At 43.5% G+C, this 27,578-nt stretch overlaps 1 protein-coding gene, 2 long non-coding RNA genes and 2 pseudogenes across 3 annotated transcripts; 3 read left to right on the top strand and 2 right to left on the bottom strand.

Annotated features, from left to right (window-relative positions):
* Window positions 1-2,349: 2,349 nt before the first annotated feature.
* LOC126516646 (uncharacterized) lies at window positions 2,350-22,692 on the bottom strand (annotated as a pseudogene).
* On the top strand, window positions 12,328-12,929 carry LOC140215387 (uncharacterized). The gene is made up of 2 exons (XR_011892343.1): window positions 12,328-12,723; window positions 12,804-12,929. It is a non-coding gene; the product is annotated as an uncharacterized lncRNA (long non-coding RNA).
* On the top strand, window positions 14,903-16,291 carry LOC129381283 (uncharacterized). Its single transcript, XR_011892342.1, has 2 exons — window positions 14,903-15,621; window positions 16,077-16,291. It is a non-coding gene; the product is annotated as an uncharacterized lncRNA (long non-coding RNA).
* Window positions 19,974-21,878, bottom strand: LOC140219688 (uncharacterized; annotated as a pseudogene).
* Window positions 22,693-25,345: 2,653 nt separating the features above from the next.
* LOC140219678 (myb/SANT-like DNA-binding domain-containing protein 1) lies at window positions 25,346-27,578 on the top strand. Its single transcript, XM_072289578.1, has 3 exons — window positions 25,346-25,596; window positions 26,327-26,474; window positions 27,220-27,578. The coding sequence occupies exons 1-3, from the start codon at window positions 25,346-25,348 to the stop codon at window positions 27,547-27,549; spliced, it is 729 nt and encodes a 242-aa protein (XP_072145679.1). The 3' UTR covers window positions 27,550-27,578.

Here is a 27,578-nt window from a genome sequence, read left to right as displayed (position 1 = left end):
ATGCTTCAAAATTTTTCGCATTTCTACACTGTGCATCTCTTGAAATTCAGACAGCTTGTCCTTGCAGAGATTTTCTCCAAGTAATAAAAGATATCCACAAGAACCTCACCAAACTTAGCCGACAAGCACGCGACTCCTTCTCAGCAGCAAGGTTAATTAGATGGGACGCGCAGCCAATCACAACCAAGTTTTCTTGTGCCTCCTTTAAGACTGCGGCGACGCCGTTTTTCCGCCTAGCATAACGTTTGCGTTGTCGGCACAAAACGCAATGCAGTTTGACACGGGCACGTCAAAGGTCTCCATTGCCTTCAACACGAGGTTCCCGATTTTTCTTCCCGCGCCTCCCCGAGGAGTTCCTGAATGCTGAATACCCTACTTTCAATGCGCGAGCATTCTTTGACGTAGTACGTCCCCACAATCGGGTACAGCTGTGCAATAGTGTCGTTGCTGCCGTCGACCGCAACAGCAAAAGCACGGTGCTTGATGGTCTCCAGCATCGTGCTCTGCACCTCTGATGCCATTTCTCCTACAATTGCACTTCCCTTCGTACGTCCACATCCATAATGCTTCGCCTCGTCGCATTTCAGAAACATTTTCCGTAGACGAGGCCCAACGTGGTCGCTCACACTAAGTGGCAGGTTGTGTTCGACCAGGAATCCCGTAAACAGGCACTCCGCACGTATGACACTGTCGTCGCAGTTGTTCCGAAGGAAGTTCACCATGTTGCCTTGCTGCTCAGCGGTGCGAACATAGCTTTGATGCTTCGCCTTGAAAACATGAACTTTCAAGTCGCCTTTGCCACCGTGCGACACGATGACATCGCATCCACACATTGTGCGAAATGCAAAATGTTCTTTTCTTGACGCCAAAAAGCACGGAATTTCGGAAGTATATGACCGCAAAAACTTCTGCAGATACCTTTTCTTGGGCTGTAGTAGCGCCATGGCATCAAGTACACGCTACCTTTACACGCTGCACCGCACACAGACGGCCTAGCCAACACTAATCACACACTGTGACTCATACGCAGCAACAACAAGATGCACAATGGAGGAAGGCATGCACAGGCATGGATGAAATGCAAGAGCGACATTGGCTCTGGCTTTCGTTGGCTTTCTAGGCACCGTAATTGGCTGCTTAATTGATGATACCCATGGTGCTAGTGCAACCGTTGTTGGTGATGCTGAAAATTACGATGTGGCTGTAGATTCCGCGGTGCCGATTTCACAAAAACCATTATTGCGCGAACAGAGACCACTTTTCGGGAGATATCAGGCAGTGATCGTACAATCGGAAAGTTCAGTAAAAAATCTGGAGTCTCCCGGGCGAATTGGGAGGATTCGCAGGTAGGGCAATCTGTCCCCATTGTTAGCATGCTTTTCAAGCAGAAGGATGCGTTGGAAGTGCCGTCCTTAACAAATGAAATGGCAAGAAAACAGACATAATCCTAAGGAAGCCAAAATAGTAGCTAGTGGAAAATTAATAGAAGCTAGTTTTGTTAGCAGTTCCACCCGCCGGTCCACATGCCGTGAAGCTGACAACCCAACACTAATTATTCAGTCTGCCCGAGTTGAAATCTTGTTTTACTGTTCGAGTTTCATTTGTTGAACACCGTACACTAAGGTACCATGAGTTAACTCGGTACCAGCACATTCACATAAGCTCCTTCACAAATATGGCAAAATAAGTGTTTATAGTTGAGCCTGTTGATGTACTGATGTAAACAACTGTAAAATGATTACTTCAGGTTTTAGAACAAATTAGCCGCGTTAAAGATTTTTGAACCATGTGCAAATGAGATGAAATTCTCGCACCAGTGCCCAGTATGGTGGCGTATATGATGCCCATTACAGTCATGCATAAAGTTCACCTTATACGAAAGAAAAATGCGTACCAATTACTTCATCCAAGGACCAATCAGTGAATTCCTTTTCAGTCATTTATGCCTTTTTGCCTTGCTAATGAAGTTATATCCTAAAGTTATGTACAGATATTCTGACAAATTATTCAGCATCTTCTTAGTTGATGCCAATTGTGTTTTGGGGCATTTCCTCCTCTCTAACAAATGTATCGTAATTCGTGTGCCTTTGTTGCTTAACTGTAAAGACGAGCTTCATGCTCAACTTTCAAATGTTGGTGAAGGTCCCTGGCACATTGAGACTGGGACTGCTGTTCACAGGGGTGCCCGGAAACTGAAGTTGGAAAATTAGATTCTGGTGTAACAGTGTGATGAAAATATATGAATGCTCGAGGTGCTTCTTGATAAAAAGGAACTGGAGCAAACCTTCAAAATAAAGCACTTTATTGCAGAGTACCACAACTGCACTATTTTCGCTGTGAATCTGACAGCATTGTTCCTTCAACTCTCTCTGAATTTAACAGGGTGTGAATCAAACTACTCCTTTAAATGTCTCACACTGTACCAGCTGAAATTTCTTTACAAGTGAAGGGCAAAAAAGAAACATTGCAACAAACGATAACAGACACTGTACCTCAATTGATCCAGCAGGAAGTTATGTACGGAAAGTTATGCTTTGTAATGGTATTCTTGATAATTCCTTGATTTCCTTGTCTATTTTATGTTTTCTGGTTACTAGACACCCTGTTGAATGAGAGCAGGCTCAAGGTTGCATAACCCTGCACAAACAAAAACCATATCGCTAATTGTTTGTTTTGATTTTATTGGGAGTGCCTGTTTGAAGATTCTGTAGGCCTTGATCCGGTTGATTGCACGTTCCACGTAAATGCGGACAGACGCAATGCGCCTTGTGGTGGTGACCTCCTTTTCAGTCAACTGCTTTTTTCCTGCAAAAGAAAATGTGGCATTGTATTTGCTGAAAACTATCCCAGTTGCATCAAAAAATACCTTTCCTGAAGGATGGCATGTTTAGCCGGACACCTTGCACAAATAGCTCGTCGTCAAAGGAGAAACCTCTGTCCGCCATTACTTCATCACCTCTCATGAAGTAATCTCCAATGCGACTCTCCCTTCTGATGAGCTTGTCCGAAGCACGTCCACCATATGCCTTTGAAACAAACATGATGTGCCCGTTAGGGGCAATAGCCACGAGGAACTTTATAGTGTTGTGCGCGTTTTAGCTACTAAATGTCTGTGCTCTGGCGATTAGCTTCCTTGGGCGCTGCAACATAACTTCAGTGCAATCAAGAATGCACGTTGTGGAACCGTATCCACTCTCCGTGAAGGACGCTGGCATGCTGTCCGTGATGTTTTCTCTTGGCAACCAGTTGACAACCCACTTCATTACCTTGCACAGCACTTGAAACATGTAGCGAACGTTGTTCCCCACAGCAGAAACTGACATCTGGAAAATTCTCCCTAAATGCCCGTACAGAAGACCAAGACGAAGCCTTATAAGGCACATCATTAGCTGGTCAGTACGTGACAATATGCTTGCCTTTTTAGCCAATGTCGACACTGCTTTCACAAGGTTGTTGAAAGCTGTTTGCGAGATGTCCGTATAAAACAAAATGTCATCAGCAGAGAGCCTCTCCACAAATGAAGGTTTGTGTAGCCCAATCTTGCGAAGTTGTGCATAACAGTAGTCCTCATAGTTCACATTCTCCCAATGTGTTGACTTGTGTTTTTGAGCCTAAAAAAATAAAAGGTAGGATGTCAGAGTCAAGGCACCAAGCTTTGTGTTTTGAGTCGTTCAAAAATACTCAAAAGAGCTGAATGCAAGCGATTAGCATCTCAGTGAACAGTAAATCGGAGCATGGTTGAAACGCATGCACTTGTGTACTAAGCCAGGTGGTCTTTAATGTTTGTGTGGTCTCACGCACTACGACCTGAAGTAAATCAGTTCTGAAATGGCTATACGCACATGGCGTATTTTGGTATGTTACTGTACATCCATTCCACAACTTAGGAAATTTTAGTTCAATGTTAAGGGCAAATAAAAATGGTACATTGAAATCTTTACTTTTTACAGCAATTTTTTTTTTGCAAGCAGAAGGCATGGGTCTTAGGAACCAACGTGTGTGACAAAGGAATTGTGCAAAGTTTTTGTTCTTGGTAAGATGTAGGCTGCACTGAAATCTGACAAAAATTGCGCGAGCTTTTGCGCACCACATTACTGTTGAAAAGTGTTAAATGTAACAGTCGGTCACTTTTATATTGAGCAGATGGGACCAATAACAAAACTGGTTGTGAAGGCACTACATTTTCTAAATGATGTCAGTTAAACGTGGAAAGCAATGTTTCACTCACACTGCTTCTATACTGTACTTGAGGTCTTGCTGTGATATTGGAGTCAGCAGCAGCCATGGTCTGTGTTGTCTGAAGTAACATTTGATACATGAATGCTTAACCATCATTATAAGACAGATAAATACGAATGAAATGGTGCAATTTTCCCCCTCACCTTGTCATGGTGTGTTGGTGGCAATCCGGCTTCTGCATTAATGCTAGTACTAGGTGTTTGTACCATCTGAAATAAGTAAAACAGCGAGTTTTTCGTCTGTAGGAACAGAGAACTTGTTATTACTGTCACAGCACAGAAATATGGCCCATGTGAAATATAGCCCCCAAATCTGGGAGTACAAGCGGTTTCATGCAGCCATTACTGAACTTACTTTGGCTGTTTCGAAGCACGCCTTTGTCTGCAGTATACAAGCAACAGGACTGTCCTTTGTCTGTGTAACCTGGAAGTAATCAGCATGATATGACGACCTTGCAGTAAAAAAAGATGTTTTTCATAGTACAGTGTAAGGATAAAAGTTCTGCGGATTCCAGACTGTCAAGTCGGCATTAAGTATGCTGCGTGTTAAGCTGTGCCTCCTCAGGTCCTTCCTCAGGAGACAAAATATTGTATGATTGCGTACTACCACAGTGTAATGAAGTCATGCAGATTCACATATTTAACTGCAGTTACTGTTATACATTGACAGTTCTGACCCTGGCTGCTCCTTTCTTTTTCTTCTTTCAACCTGTCTTCATATCCCTGTAAAGTGTAATGCTAATAAATATGTATTTTTGCTGCACTTGTTCGATCATCATCATTATCTTACCCAGCCAAACTACACTCCCTGCAGGGCACAGACGTTTCCGATTTCTCTCCACTTAACACTGTACTGTGCCAGCTAAGGCAAACTCGTACCCATAAGCTTGTCAATGTCATCTGCCCACCTGACTTTCTGCTGCCCCCTGCCATGCATGCCTTGCTTATCTTAAAATCCAGGGCAATACTCTTGATGACGAACAGTTTCTTACCTTCGCATTACATGCCCTACCCACATCCATTTCTTAGTTTTGATTTTTGATTAACTAGGATATCATTAACTTGCATTACCCATCGGTCATTAACCCGTCGACAAAATGAACCGAGCAGACGCGTGACGACTCCGTAGGGACGAATCCCTTACGATTTACAGCGCTAATCCAGCGATGCTTCAGTACCGCGTCGGCAAGAAACCGATAGAACAGGTACATCTTGCAGAACATTGTGCGTGCTGCACTGCACTTTTCTTGCTGCATTGCGCTTCTTCTGGTTGTTCGAACAACCGTACACAGCGCAGTGCTGCCCGGACGTTCGCATCCCTAGCGAAAATTCTAATAGAGATTTGTATTAGTCTAATATATTTTTCTATTGCTCTTATTAGTGTTCTATTTGTCTTGTAGAAATTTCTATAAGTTTAATAGGTTCTGTATCAGTTTTGGTGCAGCACATATTAGCATTTATATTAGTATAATGCATCCTTCTATCAGTCTTATTAGTTTATATTAGTCTGCTGTATTAGTCTTGGTGAACGAAATTCGTATTATCGTAATAGGTGGTCATCAGTCTTATTAGGTTGTATTAGTCTTGTGGACATTTCTATTATCCTACTAAGTGTTCTATAAGTTTCATTAGGTTGTATAAGTCTTGTTGAAACTTTTATTAGCCTAATAAGTGTCATATTAGTTTTGATATGGCTCCTATTACAATTACAGAAATATGCTTGGGAACATTTTATACGAAGTTTTTAATGAGGAGTTGAAGTAAATATTAAAATTATAGAATTTTAGTTATGAAAAGGGATGACTCTTTTGGTAACATATATTCGTGGCTGTGGATTTCAGGCATACATCACATTACTGACAAGCTAATTAGTAAAAATAAGAGCTATGTATAAACATCATAATTTCCAGTGTTGGGTGGCATAATGTCATAGCAAAATCAAATCCAGTCAGGATTCAAGTGTGGTTATATGGTAGACACTCTGTCTAGTTGCAGATTCAAAGATAGCAAAGAAAAATGAGTTGATGTTCCCATTATGTATAAAAAAGTTGTTTTATGGGGGGAGAAACCAAGTAAGACACCAATGAAGTTTGCCTCAAATTTGGAAGTAAACATCAAAACTTCAGTGACCTATGCAATGTTCATCGAATAAATAGGCACGTTGTACATACCTGCTAGCATCAAGTTCTCAATTACATGGTGCCTAATGTAATTATAAAGGCAATTAGCAGTTTCTTAGTAACCTTGAAACAAACCTATATGTTTGTTCTTAACCGTAAGATATATAGTGCAAATGCTACCCAATAATTTTGATAAATTTTCTAATACTGGTTTTTATTATACAAGGTTTTGTTGTAACATCCTGTATTCTGCTGCACTTGATTTTCTTTGAGATACCCAGTAGATGGCCTCAAGAAAGTATACCAAAGATATGGAAGAAATAAAAGGCAAATTTTCGTGCTAATGCTATATATAATCTGTTCACCAGCTACCACACTAAAGAATACTGCCTACCAAAACAGATAAGTCACGGTTTGTACTAGCTTCGGTGATAAAACATTACCACAGGTAGGCTGCTGCAGGAGGAGTGAAACTTGGGAGACATTTATGAGGATAGTTAGCAATCAGCAGAATTTTGAGCCATCATGTATTGAGGTTTTTATATGACGCACAAAAATAAGCTTCAGGATGAAGTTGCTGAAAACAAAAAATTGCAAGATATTCAGTGTCAGTTTAGTTGTAGCGGTGTTAAAGAGAATGTTCCATCACCAAGAAAACTACTTTTCCAAATCTTTTATTTTCTTCATTCAAACAGCCACAATGAATTGAAAAAGGGAAAGACACAAGTAAATTATGTGATCAACTGCTACTTCTTTTTCTTATTTATCAGAACAATGTTTCTCTTCTATCTACCACATGATGTTGCTTTCTCTTCTTTTTGCAAATGACTGTATCATGCTAAAGCATTCAGTCTCTGGATGACCAATACAACTTTAAGCAAGTACTTGGTAGTGATAAACAGCTCATGTCACCCATCATGGAGGATTACTCTGAGCATCACAAAATGCGCACACATGGTAATTAGACATAAGACAAAGTAGCTAGTTTTAAGTACAAGATAGGCAATGTAGACATTTGGCAAGCTGATGAACTTGCAACACCTCGAAACTGTTGATTCTAAGATGAGCTATAATGTACATAGCCCATATGTTTTCACAGCGGCAATGAAAACGTTCTGGTTACTGAACACCGCTTGAAGCATTGCACCAGTGTGACCAAGCTAAGCTAAGATAAGAAAGACTATCAGGCCTTTGCTCACATACATGAGTGCCGTCTCGGACCAGCACACAGACAGACATAAGTACCATAGAATGCATAGAAAGAAAGCACTTAGGTTTACTTGTAATGCATACAACACACATATCCCAGTAACAGATACCAGACACTAGAAGCTTGCTAGAAATTACATAACTTGCAGATGTTGAGTACTAACTGCACTAAAATAAGACTTCACTCTTACATTCAACCTAATAAATTGTGACAAACAATAAATGTAATAGCCTTAACATATTAAAACAACTTTAGTGCCACAGGCAAGAACCGCAGAATGTTTATAGTTCATTCTTCAACCAATAAGCTAATGGCATACCCTTTCACGAAATCTTGTCAACTCTAGCACTCCCAAATCCTTTTTATTTGCACTCCAGATGCACTGGTAATTTCATGCACTTGTTTTGTGTACTGAGCCCTCTTTTGCACGTATCTTTTTGACAGGAAATGTAACAGCATCAAGACTATTGTGTTGCTACTATGCACAGCATGTGTATTTGCAAATGTTCATCTTATTAATTGTGCTTTTCTTCATAGTCTCTTCAAGGGAAAGTATGCATTCTGCTCATACTATGTAATCGCTCCGCTGGAGCTTCTAAAAGGCAGCCTACACCATTGTCATTTAAGGAAAACAAACAAACAAATAAATGATAGAATGTGGGCAGTGTAAAGATTGCACAGTTCAGCTAAAGAAGAGTTGTTCTTGATTGGTGCCACTGAAATGGCTAACAATATATAACAAAACAATAATATAACAATACAATAATAATTTTGATATAACAAAACAATCATGTTTTGAAGATGTCTTGGTGAGTTCAGATTCATTGGAGATCGGCTGGATCTGAGTATCTAACCACCTTTGTCTCATAAATTAGAGGATTTTAGGGCTTCTAATGTACGCAGGACAAAGAGAAAGCCATCTAAATCAAGCTTGGAAAAGAATATACCCCAGGTTAGTGTAGAACTATGTACAAGGCAATAATAATGCATAATTAGCGAAAGAAGGCTCAGATTAAACCCACATGCACTCGCTCAAACTGCATATACCTAAAACTAGAACAAGAAGGGTTGTTTTACGCAGTGAAACATGTGGAACATATCTGGAAGTGGTGGTTTAAAAAAAGAAGTAAAGGTTAAGTAAATTGGGCTTTATGTAAGAGTAAGATGGTACTAAAGGTGGGTGCGATGGCACATTTGAAGTTAAGGCAACTCAGCAGTGGTTGACATCAAAGAAAGAAAGCCAAGGTATTCTAGGGGAGCCTTCCACCCTCCCGAATAACAAAAAAAAGCGACAACAAACTACATGGTACACTAATTCTTCAATGTCAACTGCTGTTGACTTGCTTGTTATTAAATGGACTACCACTTTTCCTAGTCTTTCTCAAGCAAATTGGGTAGGTCTGCAACATAGCAGGAACTGCCCAGAGACATTAAAACCGAAATGCTCCCTACTCTGTCAAGAGACATTAAGAATTTTTCTCTCCTTGGCATCAGGAGCTGATGTGTGCAATGTCATGATACCTTTCACAGGCCAACTGTGTGCACATTAACGTGCAAGAGCTATCACAAAGTTCATACACATTGTGCAAATTATAGAATCGACCCATTGTACATTTAAAGGTACAGTTCCTGGTTTTTTTCGCACGGTGGTATTCACTGGGTGTGAAGCAGGTGGCCTCGAACTAAAAGGCGCTGGAAGCTGGTAACATTATCTGGTATGTAGCCAAGCTCCGCAAGAAATGCATTCTTTTGCTCACTGTCCACAATGCTACACACAATCCCTATTCCCAAAGTCTTTGTTTCATTACTTTTGCAAGCTACTGGAGCTGTTAACTGATCACAAATTTCTTTCACTTTAGGCTGCAAATTAAGAGTATTCTTGAGCATTGCAAGTTGTAGATGCATCACAAACCATTCCATAACTTGCCCTGGCACACCATTTGCACTGCTTATTAATTTCAACAGTACTCCATTTCCTGACTCAAAAACAAATGTGGAGTGAGCCCACAAAGGACCAAGTTCCACCACACTCTTCGGCAGGTGCAAAAGTTGATGCACATTGAAAGTCATTCATGTCTCACCATAGAGCATCTGCATTTTGAAGACAAAACTAGAAAGCTTTCCTGTTGCATCACTAATGTCTTCTCTGCTAATGCTGGATTTCAGTAGAATGTGTATGGCTGACACCAGCAAGCAGAAATGGCTGTGGTAGTTTGTTGGCAGGATGGAAATGGCTGTGGTAGTTTGTTGGCAGGATGCCATCGAGTCATGGAGCGCCATAAAACAAAACCCACCATTTCCATTCGCTTGCCTTCCACATCGCTCTTTCCTGCACAGTGCGTGGGAGTCGGGTGAACCACTGTGGTGGCTTCATACTGAGCAGTCGTTGGTCCACTCTCTTGATTTGAGCTGGCTTTCCAATATATGATGGTGAATCTGCTGACCCAAACCATATGTCGGCCTGCTGCCTTGCAACTCCTAGCACACAATGCATGTAGTCTGGACAAACAGCCCAAACTAAGTCAAAGTTGGGTATGCAAGCAAGTGCTGAAGCTCCCTTTATGCCGTGGGATGGATTTCCAGACTGCAGAGATATCCGCATGTCTTCCCTGACACTTGTGTTGGTCCTCAGATTTGGGTGGCTTGCTGCCTCTGGAACTGGGTATCTCAGAGATCCTGGGAGCATAAATCACATCACACTCTTACTTTTACGCTTCTTGAAATTGTTCTGTGTGGGTTGACAAAACACATATCTGAAAAAGCTGTTTTATTGAGCATGCAGGTTGCATGAATAACTAAAAAAATGCCCCTCCGGTTTCCTTGTGTGATTTGCATTGTCCCCTAAGTAGTAAAATGTCACAGTCATAAGTGCTATCATAGATGACATTCAAAAGATGTTACATAATAAAGTATGCACTGAAGTGCCTTTGCAATTTTGACTAATTTAACTCAAGCTTTGTTATATCTACAAGTATATGGGAATAGAGAGGTGCTTAAACGGCCATAAACTAGCTTGTAATTGAAAGTACTTACCACGGATATGGACACCTTTGTGAAGGCAGAAGCAGCACCCAAAGTAGCCGTTGTATTGCTTCATATTGAGCACTGCTGCACGTGCTGGGGCATCAACACAACAACACGTGATGTGCACCTTCGAGGACAGCGCTTGCTCGTCACACTTCCACTTGACAGACTTCAGTTCTTTAAGGCTTTTAACAAAAGTTCCAAGGAATGGACTCATTCTTGGGTGGCCCTTTCCAAAATACAGTCCACATGATAGCACATTACTCCACCGCAAGGATAATGGCAGTTCATTCACCACACACTGAATTGGCCATATTGAAGCTTTGTTGCATTTGAAAACTTTCGCACCATCTGTGTTGAATGTGAGGGATATGTCACACCATGACGAGTTTTTCATCTGTTCTTTGTAAAGCCGCCCATCACAAATGTCTTTCATAGAGCCGTCATCCGCTTGAAGTTCCCTTTTCTTCAAGGACTCCATTAAGCCCTTTGACACAGACTTGTCAATAAGCATGACTTCAATTTGCTTCTTGAGGTCCAATGTAACAAAAACATTTTGCCCTGAGCTGGCGGTGTTGCAGTGCAGGCATAAAAAATCTTTTTGACGAGGATTAGGCATCACATCTTCGCATGCCTCACAAAAGTAGTGTCGCTTGATAAGGCCGCCCATCCACTGCCTCCACGCTTTTCTAAGCATCTAGCTCGAAGTAGCAAGGACGGGCATGCCAAGAAAAAGGTTTATGACACTCACAAGCTTCTCCATATCCGTCCAGTTTAGGCCTACTGACGCAGTATACGCCATTAGCGTCAGCATGGCATCTCTGACACTTATGTCTGAGTTCGGAAGGCGTTCGCTTGAGAACAGGCTACAAAATTCATCTGCATCACCTTCGCACTCCTCAGCACCACTGCAGTCTTCAAAGCAGCTGGATTCACTGTCACACTGTTTGTTGCCATCTCCCTCGTCACTTTCCGCATGATTTTGGTCACTGGCGTCCAAAATCATCGTCGTCATCCATCTCACACACGCCGGCATTTGCACTTCCAGCGCCGGAGCTTCTAAGCTGCGTAGGCATCTGTGAACCTGACTGGGTGTCCCGGACCCTCTCCTGGTACCGCAACGATGTCCGTGGCAAGGAGTAGGTCTCCCCTGGCTCTAAATAACGTTTCCTGCACTTTTTACACTGCGACGTCCCTCCGACGCTAGAGCTTCGCGTCTGGTCCATGATGCAGAACGCTAAGGTGTCTGTCGGCTCTCCAACGTTAAAACGTATATTCACGGTATCGTACACGGCACGGTAAAACTGAACAAAGAAAAAAAATGGCACGGCAAGACTGAACGAATTAAAACTGAGCTGTGAGTATTACGACTGAAGGCCAGACAAACTCGTCCTACACCACGGCGTGGGGGAAGCTTCCTGAACGGATGTAACGCGGTTCTTCATTCTATGGCATGGACGAAGGAAAAAACCATGGGTATAGTGCCAGTATATTATAGGCACTATACCATGGGCATGCCAAAAACATGTTGCACATGTGTTGCACGCATCATAGTTTGCAACCTACAGCCCTACAGGACGACTTTGCGTTAAAGAGTATAAAAATCAAAAGCTGGCGCTGCATGTTATCATCTTATTTGTCACTAAATGCATTTTAATACATAGTTCGTATTTTAATAACAATTATATGTAACTATCACTGTAATTTAAGGTACGTGACGGCAAGACGAAATATATTTATAAAAGCTATAACAGTAAAATTGTGTTTCGAATATTTTACATATCTCAACCCATCGTCATTGCCATCGATCACCATGTGCGCATATGTGCGTGTGGCGGAGTCTCGCCGACGAAGCAGGTCTATTGTCGCGTTGCACTTCTTGGTCTGTGGTCGTCGAGGCTCATAGTATTAGCGTTAGTGCCAGTAGCACGTGTGTCTCGACATCCCGACACGATGTATGCTTTTGTGCGCTTTAGGGATGATGGAATGAAAGTAGCCGTGTCCGTCGATCGCATTAAGAATTTCGCACCAAAAAATCTCAGGGATTTCAACTCCACAAGATGGTATGGAGTGCGCTGGGAGGACGAAGAAAACAGCGGATATTTCCGGGCCCAAATTATGAAGTTGTTTGGTAAGTATGCTTTTCTGTGTAATGTTTCATGACGCGATTGTTACGGGTATCGACAAGTGCGCATTTCTTGCGATTTCCAGCAACCAAAGAGGAGGCCGACGCGTGCACGGAAGGTGTGGAGAAGCGCATTTCGTGCCCGAAAATGCCACTGTACAGTGACTCTGAAGAAGACTCTTGCACCAGTCACGATTCCTACCGAGAGGTGAGGCCCATAAATATCTGTATATGCAAACATCATTAAGTTATTTTGTGGTGTAAAAATGCCTTTTAGCGGCGCTGATTCACTGGTGCACCTGCATGGTCGGGCAGCTTGCACCTTGTACTTGTAGGCGTCTGTGGTAACAATGCGGCCATTGGGCACCCCGAATTCAGTGCACCATCTGTTTCCTTCTGACACTACTACTGGTCCCCGGGAAATGGGCAAAGGGCAGCTTACAGCAACCCTGCTAGCTACACGCGGTCAGATGTTTTTGCATGTACTTCCTTGTTAATGTTTTTTTTTCCTTTGGCTCGTGCACAGGAGAAGAACAAACGAACTTCAAAGTTGTGGCAGAAGAATGTTGAGGCGACGTTCAGGAAAAAGCAATTAGAGGCTCTCTTCCCTGAGGAACAGGACCACAAGACAGAGGAGCTTGAGCAGGAAGTTTCCAGGCTGAGAGCAGAAAATGCCAAACTCTCTGCAAGAATAGAGATGCTGGAAAGAACTCTGTGTAGCAAGATCTTCAATGCAGGTTTCAGATCCAATTTCAATGTATCGAGTGTTTTCCAGAGATGTCCCATTCTGCATGAGCGTTTTTCTTCTATGATCACGCAGTCCTTCACAGTGCTTATCTAGTCATCTCCTTATTTGTAATATCTCCTGCTTGCTTTTATCCTAATGTCTAATCTCATTTTCTCTTTTCCATCTTCCTATGCATTGTCCTAAGCTTCTTCAATTATCTGTCAAGTTCCTCCATTAACATGCAAGTTCTTTCCCTATAGGTCTGCAATATTGAACATTGAAAGTTCCTTATTCTCATCTACAATACCTGCTGGGGGAAAGCAAATATTTGCAAATGCAACATGATGAAAAAGAATACTGGTCCTAAATTTGATTTATTTTGCTGCTTTTCTATTTTGCATTTGAGGAGAATGCGAAACCATTGTATGTGGAGGCTGCTACAATTCAGCATCTATTCAAAAAAACTGAAAGCGCTCCGAGTACATAGCAGAGTAACACGTTGAGAAATTCTACCCTTCTACGTTTCATTGCCAGACAAAGTTGTCCCCTAGTGCAGCTATTCAACACTTTAATTTCTGATTCAGTCTAGTACTGACTTGCAGCTTCTGTTTTCCTGTGACGTCTTTGTCCTGTCTGTATGCTTAGAGTGCACAGGCTCACCTACTCTTGGGGTAAACATGCAAGCACGTGGCTATGCACAATCTAGTGGCAATGCATCCAGTTGGTCATATACACGCAAACCTGCACTGCTGCAGCGACACCTGAACGTGTGGCTTTGCATCATCTGATACACACCGTATAGGCCTGCATTGCCCTTAAGTCTGCCATGCATTTTCATGCCACATGTATCAACGGGTGGTGCATTCACCACCATGAAGCAAATGAACTGCACCGTCTCCAGCAAAATGTATCTTGAGGGCAAAGAATTCGGTACCATTATGGTTACTGCTAGTGTAATGAGAAGGGCCATATTCTTTTTCACTGATGGAAAAAAAGAAAGTTCAGTTCATTAGGTTCAAAACTGTGAAACTGCTGCCTGTTACATGCGGGAGACAAGTAGAGCATTGGTGCCAATGCAGCAGCAAAACTGAAAGTGAAATTTGCCTATATACAACACAGGCCTGGCAAGCCACTCAAAATGCAGATGATGTGAAAGCTATGCCTTTAAGTACGGCTGCATATATTTGCAGGCTTGGTTCCATGTGTGACTGCACCAACACTCCACATAGCATGACCACATGCTTGCCTTTTCACCATGAAAGCCTGTGTGTGCCTGATATTCTGTGTCATTGTCTTTAGGTGATGTTTGCAGTGGGAAAATGTTCTGTCATTTATATTTGTGTATTGTACATGGTCGCATTTCGGAAGGCGTTCGCTTGAGAACAGGCTACAAAATTCATCTGCATCACCTTCGCACTCCTCAGCACCACTGCAGTCTTCAAAGCAGTATTGTACATTAATGTATTGTACATTTGGTATTTCTTGATGACCTGTATTCCGGAGAAACGCTGTTGTGAAAAGAGCGCACACGGTGACAAAGTTGACAAAGTGATGACACGGTGACAAGCTCGGAAAGGAGTATGAAAAAGGCACTGCAGCCCTCCGGGAGCGCAGGCGCACCAAAACCAGCACAACAGCCCTTCAGGTGTCCTGAAGGACCAGTGAAGGGCAGCTCGGAAGAAACGCCATCAAGCAATTTAAAAGAAAATGACGAGCCAAATGCTGGAAAGTTGACAGCTTCTCTTTACAAAAGTGCTGAAGGACAAAAGTATTTCTATTTTCACACACACTTACTTTGATAGGTTAATGTCGCAGCTTTGTGCTTGTTAGCAAACATGGGATAACACGTAGATCCTGTGTCATGCTGTGACAAGTTTGTCGCTAATTTCCTAATGACCACTCTTTCTGAGTACTTTTTGCTGCATAACAATGATAAGTAAAATATTTAACATGCAACTTGTTCCAGGTACATTTGGGGAAGGACGTATACGTTACGGAGGCTCTCTATAACCGCCTCATGGCTGCGAAGACGGACAGCCGATTTGTTCGGGAAGCTGCTGTGGCAATTTTTTCGACGACAGGCTTGGCTGGCCACAGTGTGACCGGTGCAGTCTCAAACCGGACGAAAACTGGCGCAAAGCCAGCATTGGACAAAACTAAGTACTCAGTCCTAAGTGGTATGTATAAGTATTTAGGTAAGTCTTCCATGTGCTAACTCACCTGAAACAGATGGTTAAATCAATAGCATAATACCCATTATAGCATGTTCCCGATTGTCTTGTCTGCCTAGCCTACACAATTTGTTTGCTTCACGGTATAGTTATCAGGACATAAAAACCACAGTTGTATATTTGTTTTTTATGCTAATCTAATACACATTACTTTCCCAGACTAAGATTCCACCATTATGTGTGTTTTCCTTTTTGACAGCTCATATTGTGCTTAATAGCTTGAAAAGCAATACACGAGATGGCTGCTTGGCAGCTCTCAGAATGTCACTGTTGGCCTATTTTTTACTGTGGCTTGATCAAGAACACTTCGTTGCAATTATTGCTGTCTTGCTGTGAGCATTTCTTGTTTTGTGTGTGTGTGTGTCCTGAAATTTATTTACTTATGTGTATTTTGTTCCCAGATTTCTTCAGCAACTTTTTGCTACAACGTTATCCGATTGGGGAGATGGAAAAAAGAAAAAAACTGATGAATAAAATCCTTGCTGTCAAGATTGCCGATATAATGAAAGTGAGTGCAGCAGGACAGCGACGGAGAAAGTGCCAGCAACCTTGGACAACTCAAAGAAGCAGGCAAAGAACATGTATGTGGAGCGGAATAAAGACCTTTTGTGTATTACAGGTGTCTTGGTGTTGCTCACAATGTACATGCGTGTCGCTGCGGTGAGCTACGTGGAGGATCTAGCTGCCCAGTGTGCCTTTATGTAGACTAGAATGTCCTCATACATTTATTAGTACCAGCGCTAATAGACCTATTAGTCTAACCCTATTGGTCTTGTCCAGTTAGCCTAATACAGGCTATTAGTCTAGTCCTATTAGTGTCAAGCTATTAGCCTAATACAGGCTATTAGTTTCAACCTATTAGCCTAATACAGGCTATTAGTCTAGTCCTATTAGTGTTGACCTATAGACCTAATGCAGTCTATTAGTGTCAACCTATTAGCCTAATACAAGCTATTAGTCTAATACCAATACACTTTATTAGTGTCAATAACCTCATAGGCTATTAGTTTTTGTATTAGAATTTTTGCTAGGCATAGCCTGTGCGGATAAGCTTAAAATCGCGGAAACGTGGTGCAGTCAATGCGGGAACAGCGCGCATGACAGTCCAGCAAGAGAGGGCAACTATGAGACGCTACCTACTCTCGCTACCGGGGGCCTGATATCCGTTTCCGACTTTCTGGTTCGAGCCTTCCGGTGCAAAGGTCTATAGAGCCGAGCGGCCGAATCGAGTGGAGCGCGCCAAGCGGATGGTATTAACACCTTCAGGTTTCGTTTTGAGCGCGCGCGGCGTGAATGCCAGCTGCTACACACCACGCCGGCTCCACTGATCGGCCTTTCCTATGCTTTCCTGTTCAGGCGCGCGCTTTCTATTACCGCGACAGCGTTAAGGAGCTCGTGTCGTCGGTCTCGGCGGCGTTGGCCGTGAGTGAAAAATCCCAGAAGGCAATTCATAAATAAAAATAACTTGCAAGATGGGTCTGGGTGGGAATCGAACAAGGGTCTCCGGAGTGTGAGACGGAGACGCTACCACTCAGCCATGAGTTCGATCGTTGAAAGTGGGACAAAAATGACTCTAGTGAATGCGGTGTTGCCTTAAACGCGGCGTAGACAGTTATACTGCTGTGTATATCGGTAATTATGAGCATGTAAATAATAGAAGTCGCAGTTAAACACGTAGCGAAGTGAGTTTCCGCTACATTTCTTCTGCGCTTTCCGCACACGCAGAGCCATCTCGCGGCAAACACAGAAGACGCCCCTCCTCGCAATGCACGACGCTGCCCCGACAGGTGGCGCGCCAGGCGCGCATTGGGGCTGTGCGAGTACCGCTGCGAGGCGCATCGCCGCCCGGCGGTCCATGCCGATCACGACGCTCCGAGATACCGAGTTCTTCGGTTCGTTCCGCTTGCTCAGGCGCACGTTTCGTTGTCGCGCCGAACGCTGCGTTGCTCGACGCTCACCGCGTGTTTGGTGGGTGCAAAGTCCGATGCGGGGCGCCTCGTAAGTGATCGCTGCACCGTAGCGCATTGTCTTGCACCCCTTGGCGGATCGACGGGAACGCTGTCGCGCTCCACTCTTGAAGGCGAAGCTTAAGCGCGCTCCAATTTTTTCTGTATGCACGCGCGTTTTTTTCTATGCGCGCGCGGCTTAGCGGGGGAAGCAGCGTTTCGCAATATATGACAAGATACGGAAAGGCAGCTGTCCATCAGCGTTTGGCCAACTGCTATTCCCCAAAACAGATGCTATAGAATATTTCAATTGAATATTTATTTCGTTTCAAAATACAAGAACATTGATACAGTACACAGTCGTCCATTTTCGGCGCATTATAAGAAAGATGATAGATACTGGCATAACGTCAGGAAATGAGTGCAATACAGAAGCTTCCAGGGTTAACAAATTAATGCTTCATTTCATCAAAAAATGTGAAGCTTAATGCATTCGTGGCCCATTTTGCGCGCTGCAAGCAAACTGAAAGACTAACAAAATAACACCATAGCGCAATTAACAATACATAAATGAAATAACACCATACTGGAATGAAAACACACATCCTGGTCGTGAAAAATAACTTCTTCCAGATTAAAACATTCAACAAAACATGCCTGATGTCCAAGAAAAAAACTACGAGTGGGCGCATACATCAGTGAAAACAAATTACCATTTCATTTAATGAAGAATGCGAACCTCAATACATTCGTGGCCGGTTTAGCGCACTGCAAGCAAACTGAAATACTCACAAAATAGCACCATACAGCAATTAACAATAGATAACGGAAACCACCATTATGCAATGAAAACACACATCCTGGTACTTCCCGGAAGTACTTCCCGCAACACATGTTGGGTGTCTAAGAAAAAAAAATTACACGAGTGGGCATATATGAGTACTTGTGCCACTTCCAGCACAAGGCTATTTTTGTCTCGACACATTTGATGTTTGATGACAGCTACTCGTCCCTCGTTTAAAACCAATAACTCGCGACGTCCATTTGCACTTAAAATCCACATTGCACTTTTCTTTCTTTCTTTCTTTATTTATTTGTTTCCATTGCTAAAATACAATGACGGGGGCTAAGATAAAAGCTGCAATGAGGCAGCTTGAGGTGCCCTTAGCCCCCGTGTTACATGGTGGCAGTGAGTAGCGCAATCAACCGTACGCAAAGAACATTACATACCATCGATCAATTCAAGAGAATTTCCTATAACGGAACGAACAAAAAAGGAACAAAGAAATGAGATAAGGGTAAATAAAAGCAATGCAGATGGTACGAACCACCACATTACATACACTTGGCAATACGTGAATAAAAGTGAAAATCGCGTACACTTGACCATGCATAATTAAAGGTGAAGAGATACGATGGTCGATTAATATTGGAATAATTAAGAGAAAGAAAAGGACAAGCAAAAATTATGTCATTACACACTTAAAATTCGCAACCCCTCCCCCCAATTTCTCGTTGTCGTAGCGCAACCTTTGTGTGTGACCCGTCTTGTGATATCTAACTATGGTCTGATATAGTGACACCACACGACCCTGTGACGTCGTAGCGTTTTCTGTAAAAGAACAGGCCGTTCTTGGCAATAAGGTGAGTTGCCTTTCTGCTCCTGGACCATTGTCGCTCTTCTGCGTTAATTCACTCTTTCCGCAAGCTCTCCCCCCCCCCCCCCCCCCAGAAAAAAAGCCACGTATACTTTTGGCATTCGGTATCCAATTGGTAACAAGCACGAGCAAGCCTTCCCGAGACCACCCACAGTGATTTGCACTCAAAATCCGCGCCCCCTCCCCCCAATCCCTCATTCCGCATGCTCCCCCCCAAGACAAAAACCCATATATACTTTTGGCATTGAGTATCCAATTGTTAACAAGCACGAGCCGGCCTTCCCGAGACCACGCACTGTGATTTGCACTCAAAATCCGCACCCCCTCCCACCAATCCCTCATTCCGAAAGCTCCACCCCTCCCTCCCAATAAAAACCATGTATACTTTTGGCATAAAGTATCCAATTGTTAACAAGCACTAGCAAGCCTTCTCGATACCGCCCACAGTGATTTGCATTTACATTATTTTACACCCTTACCCACCCCCTTCGCGTCAGCTGTCACGTGAGCAAAAATAATGCAACACTAATCTAAACCGGACCAAGGCTGAGTAACTTTCCAGAGATCGCTTCGCACTTGGTATGCTTTGTACCACCTCCCCCTTAGGCACTCGGTGAGTGTAAAAAAAAGTTTCAAACCTGCTGCAGGTGCCTTAGTCGCAATTAATAGCATTTGGAAGGACCACGTTGCCCCCTCATCCGGAGGTGCTACTGCACCTCCGGAGGGAGACACTACGCACCACAGCCACCCCACCACCGCCCCCCTCCACCACACCACCACCACCACACTGCTGTACTGCATATGACCCTTCCGTATTGCTATCCAGTGTAAACAAGCAAGCAGTAGCAGACCTGAAACAGCAATTTTATGTTAGAAAATTATTTGTTCACTGGTTTAAAGGAAGTCTTACTTCCTCGAAATTTGAATTTTTCAAGCTACACGCCTGAAACAGACGACTGAAAGCGAATTTTATCTAAATTACGGATGACAAATCTGATACGCCAAAACAAACGGATCCGGCAATACATCTTGACAAACCTCTGCCGACACTCAACGGAGCAAAATTCCATGTCCCCAATGCGAGACAGGTACTGAAACAAAACATCACAGACAGACGCCTGTGATGCCATGATCGAGGCTACAGCGCAAGATGCGCTGTAGCCTCGATTATGGCAAGGGAGTGGGTCTCCATTACCTGAACAAAAGTAAATGCCCTTTGTCATGGCACAGTGACATTGCCAAAACGTTTGCTTGGTACATGATATGCTTTTAACACTGAAATATTGGTGCGCTCCACTCAGTGCGTTTTCATCACCCAGCAACAAGTGGCGACAAGTGCAATCTTTCACAGGCTTTATAAAAAATAATTTCACCAAGAAGCCACCCACGTAATAAGCTGCACATTCATCGATTATGAGATTCAATGTGGGCTGCCAGTTCTGAAATGTCCTCAAGACTTGGAAAGTCGTCAGGCTTAAACCATTCGACAATGTCAACCATAGAAGAACTGTTCAGGGAGAACGGCGGCACTTCCCTAAGGAGTTCACTTTCATCTTCTACGTTTGCTTTCTCGGAGAGTTTAAAAGCTTTTGGAATCCAAATATGTTTCAAATCAAATAAATTGCGCTACATTGGGGTTAGTGTTGCGCCCTTGTTTCTGCCTGATATGCCCAAACATATTTTCGAGGGGGTCCTGCTGCAGCCGATGAGTTAGCAAGTAAATAAACTGATAATTTGTTGAGAGGTCTTCCCAAAGATGGAGAACTGCCTGAATAGTGATCTGCGATGCAATGACTGTTCGCGGCTAACGCCTTGCAGAAAACGTCCATGACGAGAACCACAGGAGCTGTTCTCGAAGAAATTGAATTAATTCATCGTCACCCTTTTTAATCCCATATCGACACTTTTGTGCATTTTTATGGGGGCTTGAAGTGTTCAGAGCGTCGAAGATCTTATCCATACGCTTACAGAAATTTGCTGTAGCTGTGGCTGACGCAGGCAGTTCATTCACATAAACTAATGCCATAATTGCTATGCTAACGGATGAATTCAGTACTTGTGCCGCTCTGCTAACTTTCATGTTGGAAAAAGGTTTCTGGTAGATGTGCCGCTCTGTCAGCTTCGGAGCCAATCGCAACCGCAATTCGGGCGTCTATTTGTAGAGGTGTTCAATGTGCGACCAATCAACAACCTCGTTCCCAATTAGTAGCTTATGAGCTTGGACATTGTTACGTGTGGTTTTGACGAAATGAGGCACATCAGAAATGAAATAGACTCGCTCACCCAGAGCTGTAAAAAAAACGGTTTCTCAACAGTAATGCCCAACTGCTGAGCTAGGCTTACATTAGCTGTACCTTGATCACAAATTCCTGCTTTCACAATAATTTTGACGGCTTTCAGTTGCATAATAATTGAGTTGTGTAATTTAGCCATAATGTCTGCTAATGTCAATTTGTGTCCTACTGTAAATGCGACTGGATGCACCCACCTCTTGGAAACACCAGCGAGAGGCACAACAAATGCCCTGTCAGCAATAGTCGATGACCGTTCCATGCCATCATCTACAAATGACCGTTCCATGCCATCATCTACCACACGAAGCTTTAACGTATAGATACATTAATAGGAAGCTATATATGAAAAAAAAATATGTCGTATCAAGAATTGCCCTAAAATATTTTGGCCTTTTCGAGGGTACCACAATGTCATCAGCACATCCAATTAGGTGTAGCATTGCGTAAAGGTTGCACCTTGACCTTCCAGTTACCGCAAGTGTCGTCTTGTGTAGAGCGTTGGAACGTAGTTCCCGCGCCTTACGCAAGCGTGTCGTGCACTGTAGTGACTACACAAAGGTTGAGTGTGACACTTGATGTGATAGTTACCATGAATAGCACAAAGCTCAGCCCCAGTCTAACTGCTGCCAGACATGTCCATTTGGGAGTCTGTAGCATCTAGCTCGCTCACGGGAGCAATGTAGCCTTGTAGGTTTCCTGGAAAATGACTCGTCATTGCCCCTTTGTTAAGTAAAGCTTGATGCCAAACTCACCTTCGGCAACACAGCCCGCCGTCATGATGAAGCCCTTCTCGTAAGCCTCCTGCAGGACACCTTCGCCAGCTTGCTCCTCAGTTACAGGATGGACGTAGCCTACATTGATTTAAAATTCGCATGTTAGTGTGGTTGCCATAAGCAAACACTAGGTACTGCTAGCACCTTGCACAGCAGGGCCTTCAGACATGGAGCTGTGCATAAAGCCTCTACCGGGTAGTCCTCTGGTGCATTGTTTTCAGGTGAATTAAACACAAAAGCTTCGACAGGTGGCACACGAACAGCATCTGACATATTTAAATAGAAATAAATGTGCACGTGATGCTGGTTCATGCTGCAATAAATGCTACAAAAACTGCTATTGCTAACTATTTTATGCAGAAATTGACACATACGTTATCCACGGCGAAGGTGCATTAAAGTAGTGCTAGTGCTGCAACTGCTCCATAGCGTACCTGAGTTAACTGTTGGCATGGCTGTTTTAGTGAGCCGTGTGCGGCCTGGGTCCATGAAGTCTTGCGCAGTAAAATGGTCACTGCAAATCCTGTATGCTGTGTACAATGGATTGACTGGCTTTTCCGTAAGGTCAGCCCTTCGGGTGTATGTCACCCATGCCGTCGACCTGCGCACGTTTTAAAACAGTGCGTTGTATCGCTCAAATAATAGGCATTCAATATTTCATGACAGCCCGACACGAGTGCGTACATGCATGATGCATCAGGCATTATGAAACGATACATTATCCTGAAAAAAATTGTACACTGCTTTTGTAATTACCGAACAGATGTAGCGCCCTGCACAATGTTTAGCTTGTAACAATACAATATTTCATATTGCAAATTTTCCATAACAACAAAAAATGCAAAGAGGCACAACATGTAACTGACATGTGCAAGGTTTATACTGCTCATACTACAAAAAAAAAGAAAATGGATTTGCCGCAACAATGAAATGTACACCACTTTTAAGACTCCCAAACCGATTTGTTATGCCTGTCACCGGCGCAATGAAGGTTATAACCGTGCGAAAGTACTTCAAAAGGCTAGATATCTTCATTAAATCAGGAGAAACACTGAGCTGATAACTCTTAAGCAGCAAACCTGTAGTCCCGTGGGATTCGAAAAAACTGGGTTCCGGGCCTCTTTCGCGTTCTTGAAGGTTATTAAGAATGCGAAAGCTCTGTCGCGTTCCGAAACTGTACAGTAAGTTTGACAATATAAGCCGCCTTTCATCAAAGTAACTGCTTTGTATTCTTTCGAATTCAAGTCGTCGTCCCGGTCCGTTGTTTGTGCACCACGGTACACAACAGTAGTTGCCGTACGAAGCTTTGCAGGAGGCCATCTGTTGAAAAACGTAAATTACAGATTGTATAATTCTTACATAAACAGCTTGAGAAGGCGACACATGCGAAAGTGGTGAACGGCCAAAATTACGTTCACGAGTTCTCACATTTTCGCATTTCAGTATAAAAAAATAAGTTACAATCTTGGAGCCAGGGAAATCGTAACGAACTTGTCCCACTAAGATTCAGTACGCGCGCAACTGCGTCACAACGACGGACGCGGCCACTGTGCTCTTAATGTACCCCAAATATACACGTCATTAGTACACGTACACGTCAGTACACGTCACTAGTCATTGCACGTACACGTCAGAAGTACACGTCATAAGTCATTGCCATAATTTTATTACACGTAGATTTTATGCAATTTACACCAATTCTTTTTGTCCCCTTTACAGCCACGTCACATAACTTCACAGAACCCATCAGTCCACTGCGAACTCATTAAGACTAGCATGGCGCTCTTTGGCCATACGTGGCCCTTGCGCAATTAAACATCAAACATTCATTCATTCATTCATTCAACTTTCCTTTATGCCTCCGAACAAATGAAGTGATGTTTGTTCCTTTTTGTATTGTTTCTGCGAAAAATAAAAGCACTTACTCGTCATCTCTGCCGCCATCTCCTCGAACATTTCTTAAAGGCATAAGAGCAGGCAAATAAGTCAAGTTTGGAAAACCCACTACCTAGGTCATGTCGCAACACTGTTTGGGTACTCATACCACCGAAGAAATTTTGGTTTATTGGCAAGTTTAAACAAAAAAATTGTTTTCCGAAACGCAGGCTACAGGTCGGTCTGGTCATAAAGGTACGCCACCCTGTAGCCCTTCGGTGAGCTATCTGTGAACGTGCCCCTGTTGAGGAAGCCATCTTCCGCCTAGCTACTTTCACTGCAAAGTGATGCTCCGCCACTTAACCTTCACTAGACCCTGCCAATTGTGGCCAATTTCCTTTTGCATGCTTCCTTATCTCGTCAGCCCTCCTGACGTTCGTCGCCCCTTGCTACGTTTCGCTTCTCTTGGAACACACCCCGTTACCATAATCGACCACTGATGATGCTACCTTCTCATCAGGCACGTACCCAGGGGGGGGGGGGGGCATACCTGCGCCACCACTCCTCATGCACATTCCTAATACCCCAGTCACACGGGCACTTTCAAAGTCCTTTGAACCAAAGATTGTTTACTTCAAGGGAGAATGCGCGCTGTCACACGGGCACAGCAAAGGAGCCCTACTGGAAGGGAGCTTTGAGTCGAAGGAGTGCGCGTTCGTCCTTTGAAACCTCAAGGGAATACTCTCGAGCCTAGAGGGCGTCCGACAGCAGAAAAAAAAGATATCCAAAAATATGGAAGTTCAATTTTTATTTCTTCAGAACAAGCTTATAAGTACGAAATACTATTAATAAGGTACTAAACACTTTCGGGACACCCGCAATCTCCATCATGAAGCCGCCGGTACAGCAGCGCCGGCACGGCTTGTCGTCAGCAGCAACATCGACATGATCGACACAAACACGGGCAACACGGGTGCCACGTGCGATTTGGTTCTTTGGCGAGCGGCAGCTAGGCATTTCAAGTCTCCTCGGCTTTTTTCTGCGCTTCTTCCCTCGTCACTTTTGTTTAGTAGTTCTGTATTTTACCTCGCTTACGCGCACCAACCGCTGCCTAGCCACAAGGAATGAGCGCCTCCGACTCCTCGCAAACGGCAACCCAACAGACGGCGGCCCCGCCGCAACCACGAACAACGTGGGGCGAACGGGAGACATGGGCTCTTATAAGTCTTTGGGAAGAGCATCTCGACCACCTGAGAGGAGAGCGGAGGAATGCTAGAGTATATGATCGCATTGTGCAAGGACTCGCCAGGCTCGAAATTATCCGGACAAGAAAACAGGTGCAGAGCAAGATCGACAACCTCACCCAAATGTACAGGTAAGCCTTGATATTATGTGCTGCACATTGGCAGAAACAGCGTTGGCACTTAATTTCCAGTCATTTAAGGCTAGTATACTGATGTCGTGAGATGTGTGTGTGGGTTCATGCGCATGTTTTCGTCGATCGGCCGTGGTTCATTCAACGGGTGACTGCATTGTTTTATTTCTTTGTCTTTCTGTATTCGGTGAAGATGCACTTGATATGCCCGCCGAATTGAAACGTTAGACGCAACAGCTGAATTCCCTCACACGAGCACTACCGCAGCGTCCGTTTCAGAACCATACGTGCTGTGTTTGTCTTTCAAAAATAAAAAAAGGGAACGGCTGGGAGCGTAAAGTTAAGTGTGTAGTGGGATTTAAGTGTAGTGTGATTTAAGTTAAGTGTGTAGTGTGATTTGATGGAACATAAAATTCCCTAAAGTATTCATTCCCTGTTACCAAGACAGCTAACCATGTCTACTGGATGGTGCAAAATTCGCTGCCCTGCTCAGTGACAGTGAAAATTGTTCAAACAGCAGTGCGTGCATGCATGTTAACTTTGAGAGTTGCGCAAATGCTAGTTATGTCATGCTTAATCGAGGTCACTGGCACACGGCCACTGTTTATTTTGAAAGTATAGCACTAAAGCACATACTGTAATTTTCTTCCTGCATGAAGTGTGCTTACTATGCCTATGGATTTTGCCTAGTTCATGCAATAGCACTTATGCTGTTCACCGACCTTTCCAGAAGTTGGGCAAAGAAACGCACAACAGGCTCTGCACCTGTGCCATGGATGTATTTTAATGAAATACATCGCTTTCTTGGAACGCTGCCAGCGAATGACCAGTCGCTGGTAGAAGAAAGTGCAGCGCACTCAGATGCCACAGTTGAACAGGCAAGTTTGTCATGATAAACCTGTACAAATGCATGCTCATAATAGTGCATGAAGCAGACTCAGCATGACGTGCTTTTAAATGCATATTAGAATGGACAAGTCAGAACAGCTTCGGATAGATATGGCTGAAAACGCAAACAAAACAAATTGCCAATTGAGGCAGGACAAGTGCTCCCGAAAATTTTTTATTCAGAAGAATGAAAATTGTATACATAAACTGAATGACGAGGTGACAGAAGAGCATCGAAAGCAACATGATATAAAGGCATGATTCAAGTGCAGTTTAATGATGCTGTTGAATTGTTTACACACATCAAGCTTAAATTAAATGCTTCAGCAATTTCCCTTGCTCTCGTCGTACCTTTATTACAGTAAAGAACTGATGTGCACTCAAGCTGTAACAACGCCACATATCAAGCAATGTACCTACATATGCAGACAAGAATGCCCTCTAAAGCATTGCAATGTGCATGCAGGCATATAATGAGGTAGTGCCCCATCTTCTCATGTATAGCGCTACAAATTGCATGCTTTCTGGTAAAACTGGATGCAGAAAGTGTGCAACAGGAAGTTTTGGTGTCGTGAACACTAGATCCACAATGTAAAAAATGCCTATAGAAGACAAGTGTATGGTTTTGATAATCAGGTGTGATGAGGCAGCCTTAATGAGCTAAGTAGGATGCTACTAAATCAAGTTTCACTGTTGTGTATGTGTGCTTAAGATACAATTCTTTTCACCCTTCAGTTGATCTGTAGCATGGAGCATGGCTACGAATCGCCAAACAACAACGAGGATGAATGGGAGCTGGAGCCATCGGAAGCTGTCCCCACATCAGAACTAGCAGATGGGGCACCATCACAGAGAAGTCGGATAACAAATGAAAACCAGCGTCGTTCTCGAAAGAGAAAGCTCACAAGCACAAGTGAATTTCAGCGGGACCTCCTTAACGAGCAACGCCTGCTTCGGCAGGCATTGGAATCGGCGACCAAAGAAGACCGGGTGCTCAGAGAGCGACAAATAAATGCTCAAGAAAGACTTGTTGGACTGCTGGAGCAGTATTTTAATAAAGATTGACGGGAGGTCGCGTCCCGCATTTGTTGTGA

The sequence above is a fragment of the Dermacentor andersoni genome, chromosome 1 (genome assembly GCF_023375885.2).
Source record: "Dermacentor andersoni chromosome 1, qqDerAnde1_hic_scaffold, whole genome shotgun sequence".
In the NCBI taxonomy this organism is placed as follows: domain Eukaryota; kingdom Metazoa; phylum Arthropoda; class Arachnida; order Ixodida; family Ixodidae; genus Dermacentor; species Dermacentor andersoni.
The sequence above is the reverse complement of the archived record's forward strand: the minus strand, read 5'-3'. Positions and strand labels throughout refer to the sequence as shown.